At 32.9% G+C, this 18047-nt stretch overlaps 2 protein-coding genes and 1 long non-coding RNA gene across 4 annotated transcripts; all 3 read left to right on the plus strand.

Moving 5' to 3' along the window:
• The first annotated feature begins 912 nt into the window (after positions 1 to 912).
• LOC123924356 lies at positions 913 to 5033 on the plus strand. 2 transcript variants are annotated; one of them, XR_006814675.1, is made up of 8 exons: positions 913 to 1550; positions 1715 to 1794; positions 2541 to 2604; positions 2684 to 2795; positions 2891 to 2964; positions 3588 to 3681; positions 3813 to 3837; positions 3924 to 5033. It is a non-coding gene; the product is annotated as an uncharacterized LOC123924356 (long non-coding RNA). The 2 variants fall into 2 exon arrangements; XR_006814674.1 differs by having other exon boundaries at positions 914 to 1550; positions 3806 to 3837.
• A 2312-nt stretch (positions 5034 to 7345) lies between these two features.
• On the plus strand, positions 7346 to 9805 carry LOC123921462 (F-box/FBD/LRR-repeat protein At5g22660-like). Its single transcript, XM_045974022.1, has 4 exons — positions 7346 to 8616; positions 8847 to 9002; positions 9106 to 9374; positions 9563 to 9805. The coding sequence occupies exons 1-4, from the start codon at positions 7582 to 7584 to the stop codon at positions 9627 to 9629; spliced, it is 1527 nt and encodes a 508-aa protein (XP_045829978.1). The 5' UTR covers positions 7346 to 7581; the 3' UTR covers positions 9630 to 9805.
• Positions 9806 to 11628: 1823 nt separating this feature from the next.
• LOC123924620 (probable polygalacturonase) lies at positions 11629 to 14707 on the plus strand. The gene is made up of 5 exons (XM_045977566.1): positions 11629 to 12128; positions 12850 to 12970; positions 13193 to 13367; positions 13650 to 13720; positions 13942 to 14707. The coding sequence occupies exons 1-5, from the start codon at positions 11772 to 11774 to the stop codon at positions 14580 to 14582; spliced, it is 1365 nt and encodes a 454-aa protein (XP_045833522.1). The 5' UTR covers positions 11629 to 11771; the 3' UTR covers positions 14583 to 14707.
• The last annotated feature ends 3340 nt before the right edge of the window (positions 14708 to 18047 follow it).

Raw genomic sequence — 18047 nt, forward strand, 5'->3', positions numbered from 1 at the left:
AGGGCACATGTTAAAGAGTAATAAATGATAGTTGGTCTCATAATTATAAAGTGAAGTCTAGATCCCCTCCATTTTGTTATCTTCCATTTTGATAAGTTTATTTTATAGATGGCTGACATGTGGAAAAAAAGAATCCAATGGCTCAGATCAAAGAATGAAAAATGGTTGTAACACGTTGTTTCTTCTTCCTTCGTCACTGTTCATCTTCTCCGCAATACAACCCTCCCTCTTCCTCCTCTTTCTCAGTTCCTACACTGCTCGATCTGGGTGTTTCTCTCTCACCATTACAGCTTCTCCAATTCCTGCTCTCAAAGCCCTTTGTTTCATCAACTCAATTTAAGAACTATGTTGGGGAAATTAATTGAAAGTTCATAAATCAATACCCAAAATCTAAGTTTTCTATTCTTGAAAACATGTTCTTGAAAACATGTTCCTAAATCAATACACTGCTCGATCTTGAGCATTAGAAATGAAACCCATTTGGAATGAAACTTTTGCCCAAATTGATTGAAAAAAATGGTGTGCGAGAGGTACAATTGAATTGGGTGAGTATGAAACATCGCTGATGAAACATCAAGATGTGAGAAGTGTAATTTGTTACTAAGATCTGGGTGGTACATGGATGCCAATGATACCTTTCCCAAGCAAAATTGTGAAGGTGCTGGGGAGAGAGATGAGAGCGACAGATAAAGATGTGCTGGGGAGATGAGTGCACACGCTAATCTTAACAAATTTTATAAGTTTCAATCTAACGGTTACAAATCAGTCCTCTCATCTCTTAGATAAAACATTCTCTCACATATGTCTCTTATTTAACTGAAATTAATTTTCACATCATTTATTACTCCTTAACATGTGCATATAGTGCACATGTTATCATTTCCCTAATAGGAATAAAGAGCATTAAAAACTAATTGTCACACTTTGTCCCTTCTCCCTCTTCTCTCACGCATACTCCCTCTTTTTCTAACTCATTCATTAGTTTCAAGATCCACTCATCTAAAGCAGCAACTTTTTCTCTCCCAAGGTCACAACAACAATAACTCTCACCTCTCTCGCCTCCATCTTCTTTAACAAGCATAGCCCATTTCCACCATAACCAAATTAAAGTCTAAGGTTTAGCTTTTCTTCTTGATGTGATTTTCGGAAACCTTAATAGAAATCCCAAAAGTTAAGGTTTCCCTCTAATTTATGTTATGGCAAGTTAACCACCAAACCTCCTCCTCTCAAATTAACTCAAGGCTCTAATCAAGTGATGGAAAAGTGGATATGGAGTTGAGCTAATGATTATTCAGAATTTAACGGTAAGATTACAAGATCTTCTTCTTACCCTTAATTTCCAATATTTCTTTCCCTTTTTTGGATCTAAACTCATAAGTTCATTTACTCCTCAAATTGATACTGCATGTGTGTTTATACTCGTGTGGAGAACGGGAAACATTGTAAGAAATATGGATTTCAATAGTCAAGAGACCATGGGTTTGGTTATTCCAAGTTTTGGAGGAGATTAACTGATTTTCGTATTCAAGGATAGACCTGCACTAAAAAAGGTGATTAATCTCTCTCTATAATTCCGATTCAGATTCCGTTTGTTTCTATAGTTAGCTAACGAAATTCCGGTCATTTCGACGCCAATTTCATGAATTTTGGTTCAGTAACGAAGTCGCGAGACATTTTTGAACTCCGAGGTCTGATGTAGATTTTTGGTCTGCAGGTTTATGTTTTGTGGCTGCAAAATCTGTATTTCGGCGAGCTCCGAAGATGTCATTAGCATGGTTCAGGCGTCATTTTCAGGTGGGTTCCTTTAGAAGCTTAACTTTTAGATTAGTTAGCACTTTTAGTATTCCCCTATTAAAAATATGCATGACAACATTAGTTTAGATAGGTTATTAGTGCCCCAAATAAATGTGTATGATAACTTTAGGGAAATTAGGAAATAATTGTGTGAGAATGTTTTAATCCCAAAGACACTCTCCATTCTGCTCATATAATATAATTATAACTGTTTATGACTAGAAAAGAATGGGATTGTAGGTGGATGATTGGTATACTCTTTAAAAATAAACAGGGTACTGAACTGATGTCCTCTCTTGCTGAGCACCTTGCTTCGTTAAGCGAGCGTATCAGATCAGAACTATGCAGAATTAACATTTTAAATAAAAATCCACTCGTTTTATATCCCTGACTACTCTGGAATATTTCGTAAGCGGCGTAATAATATTATGTGATTAGAATGTTTATCACGCTCAGGAACTTAGGTTCAGGAATCAGGACAATTAGAATTACCCCGGGAAGGTTTTATTTCTTTTGATTTCTATACAAGTTCTAGGAACCAAAAACCCGATAACATTATCATTTTCAGGTTAACTTTCTTTCCCAATTTTGTACCATTCATTTTCTTTAACTTATTATTATATACGAATGTAATTAATCCTATTATATGCAGTTCATATCTATTAGTCTGGTTTACTGTTTTTGATGGTGTTTGTGACCCTTCTGTTGTGCTACTGAACTGAATTTCTTTCTGCTTATGAATGTAGGGATGGTGTCAGTGAGTCCCAGTTTAACCAAGTGTTGAACATTGAACTGAGCCAAGTCATTGAGGTTCTTAAATTTTTCAAATTTTCTTTTAATATATGAATTGTTAATTTTTTGGAATTAATCATAATCATTCAAATTTTAGGCTTGTAAATTTCTGGATGAAGCCTGGAATCCCAAGTTTTTGGTGATTGTTGCCCAGAAGAACCATCACACAAAATTCTTCCAGCCTGGATCCCCAGATAACGTGCCACCTGGTAGCTGCTTTTTCTTAAGATTCCTAGTTCCATTATTTATACATAAAGTTGGTTTCATTCATGTTTTCTTAACTTTTTTATTTATTATTTTGCAGGAACTGTTGTTGACAACAAAATTTGTCATCCTAGAAATTACGATTTCTATCTGTGTGCTCATGCAGGAATGATTGTGAGTGACTTTTACTCTTTTTTGTTGATGTGCATTTCTGTTGAGTTTTGATTTTTTAAAGTTCCATGATTGATGTTCTTTTAACTGCAACTACATTTTTTCTTTTGCGTGAGTGTTATTTGTTTGCATCTTTCTAATTGATGTATGGTGTTATTGTTTCATCTTTACACATGATTCATGCAATTATTACTTTCCTATGTGTGGTTTTATTATTGCATGGTTCATTCAGTTACTTTCCTGTCTACTCCAAGCCGTTCAGAGTTCGGCATATGCTTATTTTCATTGGGAATACAGAATTATCATAATTATCCTGAAATCTTGTTTACTGTTTTTATTGTTGCTGTTTTTTCATGTAATATGGGGGAAGGATTTTATATTACGTGGCTCATTTTTCATCTCTTGTTCATCTATTAACCATTGTGATTGTATTATGCTTTCTCTAAACTCTTATCCTTTCTTCTGTTTGGTTTACATGGTTATTTATGTTATAAACCATTTGTTACTTATGGTTATTTGCGTCAACTAAATGATGTGAATTTATAACTTGAATTCCTTTTTGCTGGCATTCTGTCATGAAATTCTATTGCAAACCTTGTATTTATAGTATCAAAATATGTTCTCAGGGCACAAGCAGGCCAACACATTATCATGTTCTTTTGGATGAGATTGGCTTTCCCCAGATGATTTACAGGAGCTTGTGCACTCACTTTCTTATGTGTAAGTGTACGGTTGGATTTCATTTTTTGGAATTATGTTTTTGGCATTCTGATATATATTCAATGGAATCTTTTGAAGTAAATTATGCAGTATCTAATAACAATATTTGTTGTATGTCAAACAGTTATCAGCGGAGCACCACTGCTATTTCTGTTGGTAAGTTCTATCATGAGTTTTATTCATTTGTTCATATTTATGTTTTGAGTAGTAAGTTCTCATATTAGTGTAAACCTTGTATGCAGTTGCTCCAATCTGCTATGTGCACTTGGCTGCTTCCGAGGTTGGACAGTTCATGAAGTTTGAGGATAAGTCTGAAACTAACTCCCGCCATGGTGGTGGTAACAATGCCTCCCCTGTCCCTCAGTTGCCCAAGTTCATAACTTCATTTTGTCGTTTACTTTTCGTAGGTTGCAGAACAACTATTTGGTATTTTTGAAGAAACTGATGAGGATAAGGTTTTACCACCTTCGGAAAGAGTTGAGGAAATGTTAGATAAAGTCTGGAACATAAAAACTCCTAAGTTTTTGCTTTGTCTGCTTCATAAGGAAAATAATATATATGGTTAGTTCTTTGATATATTTTCATGTTCTGTTTATTTTTTTTTAATGCAATTGTTATATGCCCTTAATCCAAATTAATTGGCTATGCGAAGGTCCATGGAAGAAGGCATTTCCTGTTAATCGTGGAATTTTTACACTGTGCATAGCTACTCCAAATAAGAAGGCCGTAAACATGTATCTGGCAAATGTGTTGTTGAAGAAATCAACAACACATTTACCGAATACTGCTTGTTTACGGCCTTCCTTCTTATCTGGAGGAGGTATGCATTGTGTAAAAATTCCATGATCAACAAGACATGCCTTTTTCTATGGACCTTCACATAGCCAATTAATTTGGATTAAGAAGGGCATATAACAGTTGAGTTAAAAAAAGTAAACAGAACGTGAAAATATATCAAAGAACTAACCATATATATTATTTTTCTTGTGAAGCAGACAAAACAAAAATTTAGGAGTTTTTACATTCCGGACTTTATCTAACATTTCCTCAACTCTTTTCGAAGGTGGTAAAACCTTATCCTCATCAGTTTCTTCCAAAATACCAAATGGTTGTTCTGCAACCTACGAAAAGTAAACAGAATGAAGTTAAGAACTTGACGAGATTTTTATGCTTATCGGTTAATATGTTGTAACAGACTTACAATTTCGTTGGTTTTCCTGGATTTAATCAACCGCTTCATAAAGGTACTCGAATCTAATAGACAAGAAAAGTTTACAACACCCTACTTCTCTATTGTAACAGCTTTCTTCATTTTCTAGAAGCATTATTAAATCATTAGGGAATGATTAAAATATAAATAAAAAAAAGTAACATAAATTTGACCTACCTTATCATTAAGATTCCATCTCCCATTTTTGGGAAGGCAATTTCTTGGTTCACCAGTCATCAACTGAAAATTAAGCAGAAGTTTAATAAAAAATTGTGTGAACTGAGAGTAAGGGGTGAGTAAGTTCCCAACAGCTCACCCATGCCGCTTTTAACTTTCTCCCATCGAATTGTGTGAATTGAGGTGCCATTGAAATGCCGCACTTAGTCAGCATGGACTGAGTTATATTCCGTACCGCCGAAAGCTTGTAAACCAGGAAGAAATTAACTAATCAATATATACTAATAATAGACCCGTGAGATCAAAATTGGAAGCAGATTTTTTAAAATTTAAATGTAGTTAATAAGTATTTAGAATTTTGTTGGAAATATGCAGATAATATTTTTTGCAGTGTTAATTATGAATTTTGATTGGTTTTAAAGGTAAAAATAGTTATATGGTGTAAAATTGTGAAAAGGCATAAAATTCATTTGGCTTAAATGCAGTTTTGCCCCCCTGTTTTGATTAAATCGGAATTTTATCCCTCCTGTTTTAAAAGGCGGACTTTTACCCCCCCTGTTTTATAATTTTTTGGATTTTGCCCCCCCTAATATTCTGCTTTCGAGTCACAACTTTAAAGCTTCGCACACAACTCAATTTTGATCAATAATTCACCAAAAGGATACCGAAATGACCGTAATCGAGTTATCTTTCCACATAATCAAACCCCACTGAATTTGGAGTTACAAAGAGAGATTAATTACCGTTTTAGTGAAGGTATGTCCCCCAAAATTCTGCAAAAAATCTGCTTTCGAGTCACAACTTCAAAGCTTCGCATACAATTCAATTTGGATCCATAATTCACCAAACGGCTACCGAAATGACCGTAATCGAGTTAGCTTTCCAAAGAATCAAACCCCACTAAATTTGGAGTTACAGAGAGAGATTAATTACCGTTTTAGTGAAGGTCTGTCTAATTACTAATTTTGCAGAAATCTACTTGTGATCTTCAAATTCAACATCGTCTACCGAACACATCGTAACTCCAAATTCGACGAAATTGAAATGCCAACAAGGGTAATTTCGTTAGATTTCGATAAATGTAAATAGTATTAAAAAATGAGCTACATGGTAAGAGGAATGACGAAAATACCAGTAGTAGTTTCATACGATAATTAATTTGAACAGACCTTCACTAAAACGGTAATTAATCTCTCTCTGTAACTCCAAATTTAGTGGAGTTTGATTCTGTTGAAAACTAACTCGATTGCGGTCGTTTTGCTATCAGTTTGGTGAATTATTGATCCAAATTGAGTTCTGTGCGAAGCTTTGCACTTGAGGCTCAGAAGCAGATTTTGTGCAAAATTTTGGTGGGGGGCAAAATCCAACAAATTATAAAATAGGGGGGGTAAAATTCCGCATTTTAAAATAGGGGGGGTAAAATTCCGCATTTTTCAAAATAGGGGGGGTAAAACTGCATTTAAGCCAATTCATTTTGATGCAGGAAGAAATTAACTAATCAATATATACTAGTAATAGACCCGTCCGATCAAAATAGGAAGCAGATGTTTTTAAAATTTAGATGTAGTTAATAAGTATTTAAAATTTTGTTGGAAATATGCAGACAATATTTTTTGCAAAGTGTTAATTATGAATTTTGATTGGTTTTAAAGGTAAAAATAGTTATATGGTGTAAAATTGTGAAAAGATATAAAATTCACTTGAACATGCACCTAAAAGACATAAGATTTTAAATAGTTACATAATTCTTGTTATCCAAAAGAACATTGGAAAACAAAGTTAGAACTTATCCCGCATGAAATAAGTTTTTTGAAATTTTTATAAGTTAGAATTTGTCTTGTATATGATAATTAATTTTAAATTTATATAAGTTCGAAATTATCCTGTATAAAGTAGCTTTTTTATAAAAAAAATTATAATTTATAACTTGTCTCACATTTAATAAATATTTCTCAAATTTTATCAGTTAGAATTTATCCTGTACAGATGGTTAATTTTGAATTTATATAAGTTAGAACTTATCCCGTATAAATAAGTTTTTTGAAATTTTTATAATTTAGAACTTGTCTCACATATGATAATTATTTTGAAATTTTTATAAGTTAGAATTTGTCCCGTATATGATAATTAATTTGAAATTTATATAAGTTAGAACTTATCCTGTATAAAAGTTTTTTTTTTTTGAAATTTTTATAATTTAGAACTTGTCTCACGTTTGATAATTTTATCAAAAATTTTATCAGTTAGAAATTGTCTCGTATATGATAGTTATTTGAAATTTAAATATTTTTTGTGAAGATTTTATATTTAAAATAAGATAATATTAAGATTTAAGATTTATGTTTATGTTTAGAATTTTAAAGATATGTTTAGAATTTTAAAGATAATATTCGAAAATATATAATTTGTTTTTATAGCTCTCTCTATATATAGAGCTGATCGTTATCTGAGAATTATTAATTAATTGAGAGGATTGTTCATATAACATTGTATTTCAAGAGAATTTCAGAATTATGTTCGAGAAGAAGAAGATTGAAGAAATTAGCAGTAGCAGCATGGTATCCATTGTCCATCTTCCTCCTCACCTTTCATTCGAAAGGCCGCCGCATAAACGTATTAATATAGACATGATTAGTTACTTACCCGATAACGTTCTCAATCATATTCTTTCTTTCTTATCTACCGAAGATGCTATCAAAACTTCCATATTATCAACAAAGTGGAGGTACTTGTGGACCTATTTGTCTGTCTTTGATTTTTATAGTATTTGGCCAAACCGAATATGTTCCCTTTTACATGAAATCACCACACTAATTGACAAATCTAATCATCATCAAATAGAAATTAAAAGGCTCACCATTCGTATACCTGAACCCGAAGTTCCTCTTGATGCACACAAAGTTGCTTCCTTAGTAACGTCTCTACTCACACTCAAAATCATCGATCTTCAATTTCGCATAAATGGTAAAGAACATCTAAAAACTAGCTGCATGTTACCGCGTCGCTTCTCACCATCCTATTCATTAACTAAACTGCACTTACACATTGGTGGCTATGCTCTACATATTCCTAATGGTATTCATATTCAATTCCCTAGCCTTAAGACGTTAAATCTTTCATATGCTACCTTTGAAAATGAGGAATCAGTTGAACAATTTTTTTCGGGGTTCCCTGTCCTAGAAGAGCTAACTTTGTATCATTGTTATTGGTTGTTCATGGATCATATCACTATTGCTATTTCCACATTAAGGATGTTGACCATTCATGTCGACCCTTATAGTCTAAATGATTGCAATGATAATGAAGAAATGTCTCTCAAGATTGATTGTGTCAATCTTTTATCTTTAACTTGCATAAGTGATCCAACCATACAATTTGTCATTGTTAAACCCCCAACCTCCTTGCTTGATGCATATATTGCTTTTAGCTTACACAGTACAGAACAATATATGGAATATGCTGCGGAATATGTTTCTCGTTGTGCAGTTGGGCTACTGAGTGGACTTGCGAGTGTCAAGTCTCTTACACTATCAGAGGGTACTTTTATAGTATGTATTACCTCTTTTCCTCATCATCTTCTTTCGTTTATTTTTTGTTCTGTTTTTGCTTCCACCACCAGTTTAATCTAGTTTGGGGGTTAGTTCTGGTATCAAGTGGTTCCAGCCCCCTCCCAATCGCAGTTGCGGGGATCGAACCATGGTTCTCCTACCTCTCATTCGTCTTTTTAAATATTGTGTATAAGATAATATGTATTGACGGATGTTGTTTACTTTTCTAGGAACCTCCTGATATAGATGACCATTTTCATCTCCTTCCGAAGTTCCACAATTTGACACATCTTTGTCTACATCTAGAGACGAACTTTTTTACTAGAAAATCATTCATGCAATTCCTTTTAAGGTGTCCTAAATTGGAAGTTCTTGCTTTTCCTCTGGTACACTTTATATCCTGTTTAATTTGCTCCATTTTAAGGTTAAAATTAACGGTGATATTATTTTCATTCATTGACTTGTTAATTCATTTTTATTTGTACTCAGGGATATTACACATTCAAAGATAATGATGATTGGGCATTAATTCCACTGCCTTGTTGTTTCAAATCTTCTCTTAAGAAGCTTCACATTACAAATTTTGATGGATTTGCATGTGAAATCCAATTTGTCGAGTTTTTCTTAGAGAATGCAACAGTTTTGGAGGAGTTCCAAATATCTTTATCATGTTCGCGACGCTCAAAATATAATTCGAAGAATCTAGCAGATCTCAAGAACCGATTTGTGGGAATGGGAAGTTGTGACATTCAGTTTCGGTAAATCTTTCTTTCTTTCTTTGAGTTGGAATTAAATTTACTTGTCTAACTTTATTTCAAATCTAAGTTAAATAGCTTACACTTCTTGAACCTGAATCAGTTTATATTATACATTGTATTATTGGAAGACAATAATATAATTGTAATTGTAATTGTAATTGACTTGCAGTTTCATGTTTACTTTGCAGATCATCCGAATATGAGATTAAAACATATCTGTCTTGTGAAAAATGCTGTTTCACATATGTCTTCTGAAAAACGCGGTTTTTTTAAGACAGACTTTTGAGTTCTTTTCGATTATGACTTATTTTCATAGGGAATTCATTTTCTAAGTTCAATTATATTTCAGCACTATTTATAAGGCCCTGATGTATTTGTAATGATACACATGAAATAAACAAAGCTCTTTGCCTTCCAAGACATCGGTTTTATATTATTTTTCTCTTTGAACGTGACGATTCACTTGTTTAGTTCACTTAAACATTAGGTTCACTTAAATGAGATTTCCCTCTTAAATTACTTTACATTTGGTATTCATGTTAAATAAGAGTCTGTTTGGTTTGACCTATTTTTAAGCTTATGTGAAACAACTTATATAAATAAACAGCTTATATGCATCCTTAATGTAGTTGTCGGAGTAATTTTTTTAAGCCTTGATTGCGCGCCTAAATTGTGGTCGGAGTTGTTTTTAAAGCTAGTACAAGCTATTATTAGAGAGTTAACTTTATTTTGTTTTATGAAATAAAAGATGACAACAAGTGCAATTGCAACGATGATTTGATGCAACATCTATTTGATTATGAATTTGGTGATGAACCACAAATTTCACGTTAGAAATTTTTGTTGATAACGCAACAACACATTTTAATGGTTTATCCACGTCATTGGCCGTTAGAACATGCCACCTAGGCCAACCATGTGTGTTCCGTTGTGCAATAGAAGGACTAATGTTCGCCGCACGTAAAAATAATATAGGATTAAAATGACTGATAAAAGAACAAATAGAATTTTAGATCAAAGTAAAAAAAAAAAAAACACCCCCTAACATATTTTTATAACGTCCGTTATTTAAGTAGTTGATTTTTTGAGAAAAAAACACCTCTTGCCATTAAAATTTTAAACGTATAATCCACTACTTAAGTAGCAGACGAGAATATTTTGGTAATTTTGTAGGGCATGCTTGGAAATAAGGTGATAAAAGTAAATCTCTCGTGATGTTCTATTGTACATAAGAATCTCTTCTTTTGGTAATTCATACGACCCAATTTAGTACGAAAATCATACATTGAAAAATTATTGAAGATTCATTTTAATAATTCATAATTTTCTGACCATCCAATTTTGTTCGCGATAAAAATAAACCCATTTTAGTTTGTTTTTCTGTTTTGCTATTTCTTGTTCTCTTGACATTCGACTTCAATTTTGTGACCGTTTCTGTTGTGTGTTGCCTTTATCCTATGTTCCGATATACTTTTTTTACTTAGAATAAACGATATTCATTCATTCAAATTGATATAGTACATTGATATGCCTATATATTTAAATATGACTATATTGAAGTGTCCAGAATGTTCATGCCTCCGGATCAGTAGCGTTGATGACATCAGAGTCGACATTGATTTAATGTGCACTAGATCACAATAGTTCTTATGTAGTGAATTTCACAACATTTGTCTTCAATGAAAAGGGTGTTCTTAATAAAATTTCTTGTACCTTATGTATTATTTATGGACCAATCACAATCATCCGCATAAGTCGTATACCGGTATATATCCATATAATCAGTGGCAGAGCAGAAAATCTTTTAAAGCCTATGCAAAATATCAGTTTTGCACTGAAATTTTTTGTTTTGAACAAAATATCTCAGTTTTATCCTAAATTAATCCCTAAAAATTTTAATTTTGCCCTAAAATAATTTCAAAAATACCAAAAATTTTAGGCCGAGTTTGGGCACGTGCCCCGGCTGGCTGAGCCTTGGCTCCGCCCTTGCACATAATATGTGTACCGGAGTATTCACCTTAAAAATTTAAAAATATCAAAATAGGGGATCAAAATGCATTTAAGTCTTTTATTTTTGTTAGAGAATAAATTAGTCAATAATCTTTTTATTAATAAATAAAATCTGATGAATAATTATTCTCATAAAAAAAATCGAACTCAAATCCTACTTATATTTTGGGATGGAAGAATAGTTTTTTATAGTTTAGTGGATAAATTTTTGCTTATAGAGTACTAGAGTAGTAATCCGTATTCCGTACTGTACAACTTAAATTCCCTTACCAACTTCTAGATTATTGTTTTGTCACAATTATGAAGTAGATAGATAGATAGATTTGTACAAGTACAACCAAGTTTCTTCACTCCCAACCCATCATTTGCATCTAAATTGAACCAAAAATGCTCCTCGGATTCAAAAAACTAACGTTATTCTTCATCTACTTGACAATCTCATTCTCATGTTGTTGGATTTATGTTCAGAGTGAGGACAATGAAGTGATAACATGTTCCAACATAGTACAACTTCAACATCGTACGGATAATATATCCTTAACGGATTTTGGTGGTGTCGGTGATGGAAAAACACTCAATACAAAAGCATTCAAAGAAGCTATTTACAGAATTAGCCATTTGGCTCAAAGAGAAGGAGGCACTACTCTTTATATTCCTCCAGGGGTATTTTTGACAGAGCCCTTTAATCTTACTAGTCATATGACTCTTCATCTTGCTGCTGGTGCTGTTATCAAAGCCACACAGGTAAGGTTATTATTATGGTACTAGTAATACTTGATTATTATTGACAATTAGGTTTATTTGAGTAATTTCAAATTGTTTTTAGGTTTAAATAAGATTTTAGTCCCGGCAGCAAATATATTGTTTTTGGTTTTAGTCCAAAAATTGATTCAAATGTCGGAGTTTCTCGGCTCTTCCTTTGATTCGAAATCAATGTTTTAAAAATTGGACTGGAGATTAAAGTAAACTGGTGAGCCTTCTGGGTCACGATTCAATCGGTTCAACCAACCGTCGTGCTTGAATTAGATGACAAATAAGTAAGTATTTGAAAGTAAAACTGAAAACGGAACTGCCGTTCAACACAGTTCTATCTTGGTCAATCAGACTATGATACAATCAGGATCAAACCAGCTGATGAACTTACCAGTTTCGGTTGGTTCATCGGTTTGTTTGATCGTGATTGTATCATAGTCTGATTGGAAACCTTTGTTATGAAGTTATCTCACCATTTACCTGATCCTGTTGAGAAACAAAATGCTTAAAAACAATAAAATCAAGAACACAATCAAGCAGGCCCTAATCAACTCTTGTTACAATTTATGAATCTGATTGTAGGAATCATGTGTTCCAGAAGAATTAGGTTGTGGAATAATGATACTACAATCCTGTTGTTTCTACTACCATTTGATTTCCTGTTGGAGGACTCTTCCTTCTTTTGAATTCCCTTTATCTCTTGATTCCTCAGGATTCGTCGAATTGGCCTTTAATTGCACCATTGCCATCTTACGGAAGAGGAAGGGAGCGTCCTGGAGGAAGGTATATGAGCTTTATCCACGGAGATGGACTTCAGGATGTAGTAATCACAGGTGTGCATCTAATCTAATATTTAGTACAAAATAAAGTCGTAGTACCGATACGACATTGTATCTAGAATATAACATGTTGGGTGTATTACGGATAAGTGCCCCGGTCGCTTGAGCAGAGCGAGAATAATGTTGTAAACTGGACTGTAGTATTCATTGTAAAACTACAGGCTTTCATGTCAAAACTAAATCCCTTCTCTTTCCTTTATATTAATATTTTGATAGGTGACAATGGGACAATTGATGGGCAAGGAGATGCATGGTGGAATATGTGGAGGAATAGAACTCTTCAATTTACAAGACCGAATCTTGTTGAATTCGTGAATTCTAAAGATATTATTATTTCAAATGTGATCTTTAAGGATTCTCCCTTCTGGAACATACACCCAGTTTACTGCAGGTATATGTCAAATATAAGTCATTTATCCAAAGATTATTTTACATTAATAAGTCGGTAGAAATTTAAGCAACTTTTAGTCTCGACAATATCAATGTTTAGCTCTAGTCGTCAATTTATTATTATCTCACTCGTATAAACATTGATCATTAACTTACTATGAACGACTGAAATCAAAACTTTCGACCTTCTTTGTACTAATTCTTCATAACCTCATCACTTTGTTGCTTGCAAAGTTTGCTGTGATCCTGAAATATGACTCGAAACGATCTTACTTCTTTGCAGCAATGTTGTTGTTCGATTTGCCACAATTTTGGCTCCACGCGACTCTCCCAATACTGATGGCATTGATCCAGGTAAGTAGTATAAAGTACTGTTTAATCATGTCGTATATCGTGTGCATAGTGAAATAGATAAAGTAATCTCCAAGAAGTATGTTCTCAATTTGAATTTTTAAAGTTTCATTATATCCTGCGTTTTTCAAGAATATGTCGTAAGATTTATCAGATACGTGTTGTACCTGATACTTGGATCGCAAATGTCCATATTCATTCATCTAAGTAATTCATTTATGCAGATTCAAGTTCAAATGTATGCATAGAGGACTCATACATATCAACCGGAGACGATCTTGTCGCAGTGAAAAGCGGATGGGACGAATACGGAATTGCATACGGCCGTCCTAGCTCTAACATAACCATCCGTCGTGTAACCGGGTCGTCTCCATTTGCCGGGATTGCCATCGGCAGTGAAGCATCAGGTGGAGTAGAAAACATACTAGCTGAACACATAAACCTTAACAACATGGGAATTGGTATACACATTAAGACAAACATTGGAAGAGGAGGGTATATAAAGAACATTAGTATATCTCATGTTTATATGGAAAATGCAAGAAAAGGTATAAAAATATCAGGTGATGTTGGTGATCATGCTGATGATAAATATGACCATAATGCCCTTCCAATAGTAAAAGGTATTACTATTGTGAATGTTTGGGGTGTTAAGGTTTTACAAGCTGGTCTTATAAAAGGAATAAAAAATTCTCCATTTTCTGATATTTGTTTATCTGATATTAATCTTCATGGAGTGAATGGAACAAGAAGTAGGACTCCATCTTGGATGTGTTCTGATGTGGTTGGAGTTGCTCATGAAGTTAGTCCATGGCCATGTTCTGAGTTGATCAGTCAAAAGTTAGGATCATGTGCTAATTACTAGTCCTAGAGATTGATGGAAATTATTATGAAGTTTATTAATGAGAAAAATTTCAATAACCTTTCATGAACTATTATTAGACATATTTTAATTTGTTCCATTAAACAAATATTTTCATTTATTATGAAGTTGGTTAACGAAGTTAAGGACGAACTGTTGGAAAGAATCCGAATTTGAATCTTGCCCAGAAGGCCAGAACAATTGTTGGTCAGATTTTAGTTATATTTCAGTCAAATTAGCAAGGCCGTTTTTCTATGAGAATTGAGATTAAGATAATAAAATGACATTTATTTATCAAGACTAATTAAAATTATTATACATTTGTTTGAAGCTTTTTTAAAATTGTAAAATGACTTTTTTTTAGTGATTTAATATCAAAATATTCAAACATTATAATTTTAAACAACAAATTAAAATATAATTTTTAATTAGAATTGGTGGAGCTTCATTCCTTGCCACTTATTTTCATAATAATGGATTGTTCCTTATCGGAATTTTTAGCAAAAAATCATCTCTGGCCCATTCCTTTAGAATTGGATGGATAGAATACTTAGGATATTCTTCATATATTCCATTAAGAATTAGAAAAGTACAATAGTAATCATCCAATCCAATAAGATTTGGCAAGTCACGTTTGAATTCTTTGGAGGGATGCTCAATGTACAATATCCCTACAAAATAAGGTGACTAAGACTCGAATTTTTATTTGTGTAAAAAAAGAAAGACTCAATATGTAATAACAAAAGTTAGTACATTATTATCATGCAGTCATATATATACACAATCACATGTCCAACTAATCCATCCATCCTTCATGATCATAATTAATGGTTGTGGAAAGTGTGAAATAAAAGAGTTAGGAGACCTAATGTGACAATGTTTAAATTTCACTCCCACTAATATCTAATAAATCTATCAAATAACTAAAATTTGTCTTGCAAAGAATATAGTTAGTTTGATGACACAGGTAAGAGTCTTGAGTAAATGATATATCATTTTTAATATAAGTTAGAATGAAAATGTCAAAAATGTTAAGCAGAACATCTTTATTTATATTTGAATTTAAAACTTTGCAATTGTGTGTGAATTTTTTTTATTTTTTTAAAATTTGATATCCGGCCTTAAGACCGACTAATGTAAGGGGACCAATCTTACCGCCCACTTGCGGGGTCCTATTTAAAGCCATAATTTTTTGCTTGTTGATTGAAATGAGTTAAGAGTAAAAAAAAAAGCATAGTTAAACACATAATAGTAACTAACAATTACTAAAATTATTAGTTTATGCATATAAAAATATATTTAAAAAAATCACATGGGTAACCCTAGTAACCTGAGTCGTAACCTACCTAACACCTTAAATATCTTCAATATTCAAAACACTTTTTTATTTCAAAATCAATTTTTTTAGTTATCATAATATAATATAAGTACAAAGTTTCGACCGTCTTAGCGATATCTATGTGACAATTGCACAAAGATGAATGGGGTTTTCTAACTTAGACCCTAGTTAGGTCTAAGTTAGCAAGGTGCACCTTTTGAGTTGGACCAAAATACCCATTCTTTTAATTTTTGAAAGAATAGAGCAACAGGGGCATTTCTGTAATTTTACATAAAAAAAAATAATGACACGCGCCCCCACCTTCTTAAAAATTAATAGACGTGGATCCAGTGTCGCGCGCGTACGGAAGGACCATGGTTACAGACCGTTGATTTCCATCAGACAGCCAAGATGTGATCTCATTAAGGCTGTCTGATTGATCAGACAGCCCAGATCATCCTACCATCTTGTCTGCGCAACACTAGATTATAAGCTGGAGAGAGAAAATTTTACTTTTGAAAAAGGCAGCCACGTGTCAGCATATGAATGGGTCTGCGTGATTTTTTCCATTTTATGCTTTAAACTCGATTATTTCGTCGTAAATTAATTTTTTATTTTTTAATTTTTATACCAAAATTCATAATTTTTTTTTCTCTACAAATAGAGACTTGGTTTGTTTGATTTGGACACCGAAAAAAAAACGCAATTTTTCACTACTTTAAACTCGATTATTTCGTCGTAAATTAATTTTTTATTTTTTATTTTTTATACCAAAATTCATAATTTTTTTTTCTCTACAAATAGAGATTTGGTTCGTTCGATTTGGACACCGAAAAAAAAAAACGCAATTTTTCACTACCTTAAATGAGATAAAACGATAATTAAAAACTAATGTTTGCTTCTGAAACCATTTATCTGGTACAATGGTTTCAGAGAGTTGTAATCTGAAACCATTTTGCTGGTAGAATGGTTTCAGTAAGTTGATTATTAGTTATTTACTTCTGAAACCATTTAGCTTGTAGAATGGTTGCACATAGTTGTATTCTGAAACCATTTTACTGGTAGAATGGTTTCAGTGAGTAATTTATTAATTGTGTTTGCTTCTGAAACCATTTATCTGGTACAATGGTTTCAGAGAGTTGTAATCTGAAACCATTTTGCTGGTAGAATGGTTTCAGTAAGTTGATTATTAGTTATTTGCTTCTGAAACCATTTAGCTTGTAGAATGGTTGCACATAGTTGTATTCTGAAACCATTTTACTGGTAGAATGGTTTCAGTGAGTAATTTATTAATTGTGTTTGCTTCTGAAACCATTTATCTGGTACAATGGTTTCAGAGAGTTGTAATCTGAAACCATTTTGCTGGTAGAATGGTTTCAGTAAGTTGATTATTAGTTATTTGCTTCTGAAACCATTTAGCTTGTAGAATGGTTGCACATAGTTGTACTCTGAAACCATTTTACTGGTAGAATGGTTTCAGTGAGTAATTTATTAATTGTGTTTGCTTCTGAAACCATTTATCTGGTACAATGGTTTCAGAGAGTTGTAATCTGAAACCATTTTCCTGGTAGGATGGTTTCAGTAAGTTGATTATTAGTTATTTGATGAGATTAAGGTAGTGAAAAATTGGGTTTTTTTTTTCTGTGTCCAAATCAAACGAACCAAGTCTCTATTTGTAGAGAAAAAAAAATTATGAATTTTGGTATAAAAAATAAAAAATAAAAAATTAATTTACGACGAAATAATCGAGTTTAAAGTAGTGAAAAATCGCGTTTTTTTTTCGGTGTCCAAATCAAACGAACCAAGTCTCTATTTGTAGAGAAAAAAAAATTATGAATTTTGGTATAAAAATAAAAAAATAAAAAATTAATTTACGACGAAATAATCGAGTTTAAAGTATTAAATGAAAAAAAATTAACGCAGCCAATGAAAGAGTGACACGTGGCCTGCCTTTTTAAAAAGGCTTCTCTCTCCGCGATTGGGCTTCAGCCACTCGCGCCTGTCGGCGCGTGTGGTACACGCGCTTTGGTTTTGGCAAATAACAGCGTGACACGTGTCCTGGGGGGGGGAAAAAGAAGTGGGGGCGCGCGTACTGTTGCATAAAATTACAGAAATGCCCCTGTTGCTCTATTCTTCCAAAAAATTAAAAA

Source organism: Trifolium pratense, linkage group LG4 (genome assembly GCF_020283565.1).
Source record: "Trifolium pratense cultivar HEN17-A07 linkage group LG4, ARS_RC_1.1, whole genome shotgun sequence".
In the NCBI taxonomy this organism is placed as follows: domain Eukaryota; kingdom Viridiplantae; phylum Streptophyta; class Magnoliopsida; order Fabales; family Fabaceae; genus Trifolium; species Trifolium pratense.

What these genes read in the sequence shown, in the direction of transcription:
- LOC123924620 (XM_045977566.1), top strand. Translation starts at nt 11,772, where the DNA reads ATGCTCCTCGGATTCAAAAAACTAACGTTATTCTTCATCTACTTGACA. An exon ending in TCAGGATGTAGTAATCACAG is followed by an intron (nt 12,971 to 13,192) that starts GTGTGCATCTAA and finishes ATATTTTGATAG; the next exon opens with GTGACAATGGGACAATTGAT. An exon ending in ATACACCCAGTTTACTGCAG is followed by an intron (nt 13,368 to 13,649) that starts GTATATGTCAAA and finishes ACTTCTTTGCAG; the next exon opens with CAATGTTGTTGTTCGATTTG.
- LOC123921462 (XM_045974022.1), top strand. Translation starts at nt 7,582, where the DNA reads ATGTTCGAGAAGAAGAAGATTGAAGAAATTAGCAGTAGCAGCATGGTA. An exon ending in TATCAGAGGGTACTTTTATA is followed by an intron (nt 8,617 to 8,846) that starts GTATGTATTACC and finishes TTACTTTTCTAG; the next exon opens with GAACCTCCTGATATAGATGA. An exon ending in AAGTTCTTGCTTTTCCTCTG is followed by an intron (nt 9,003 to 9,105) that starts GTACACTTTATA and finishes ATTTGTACTCAG; the next exon opens with GGATATTACACATTCAAAGA.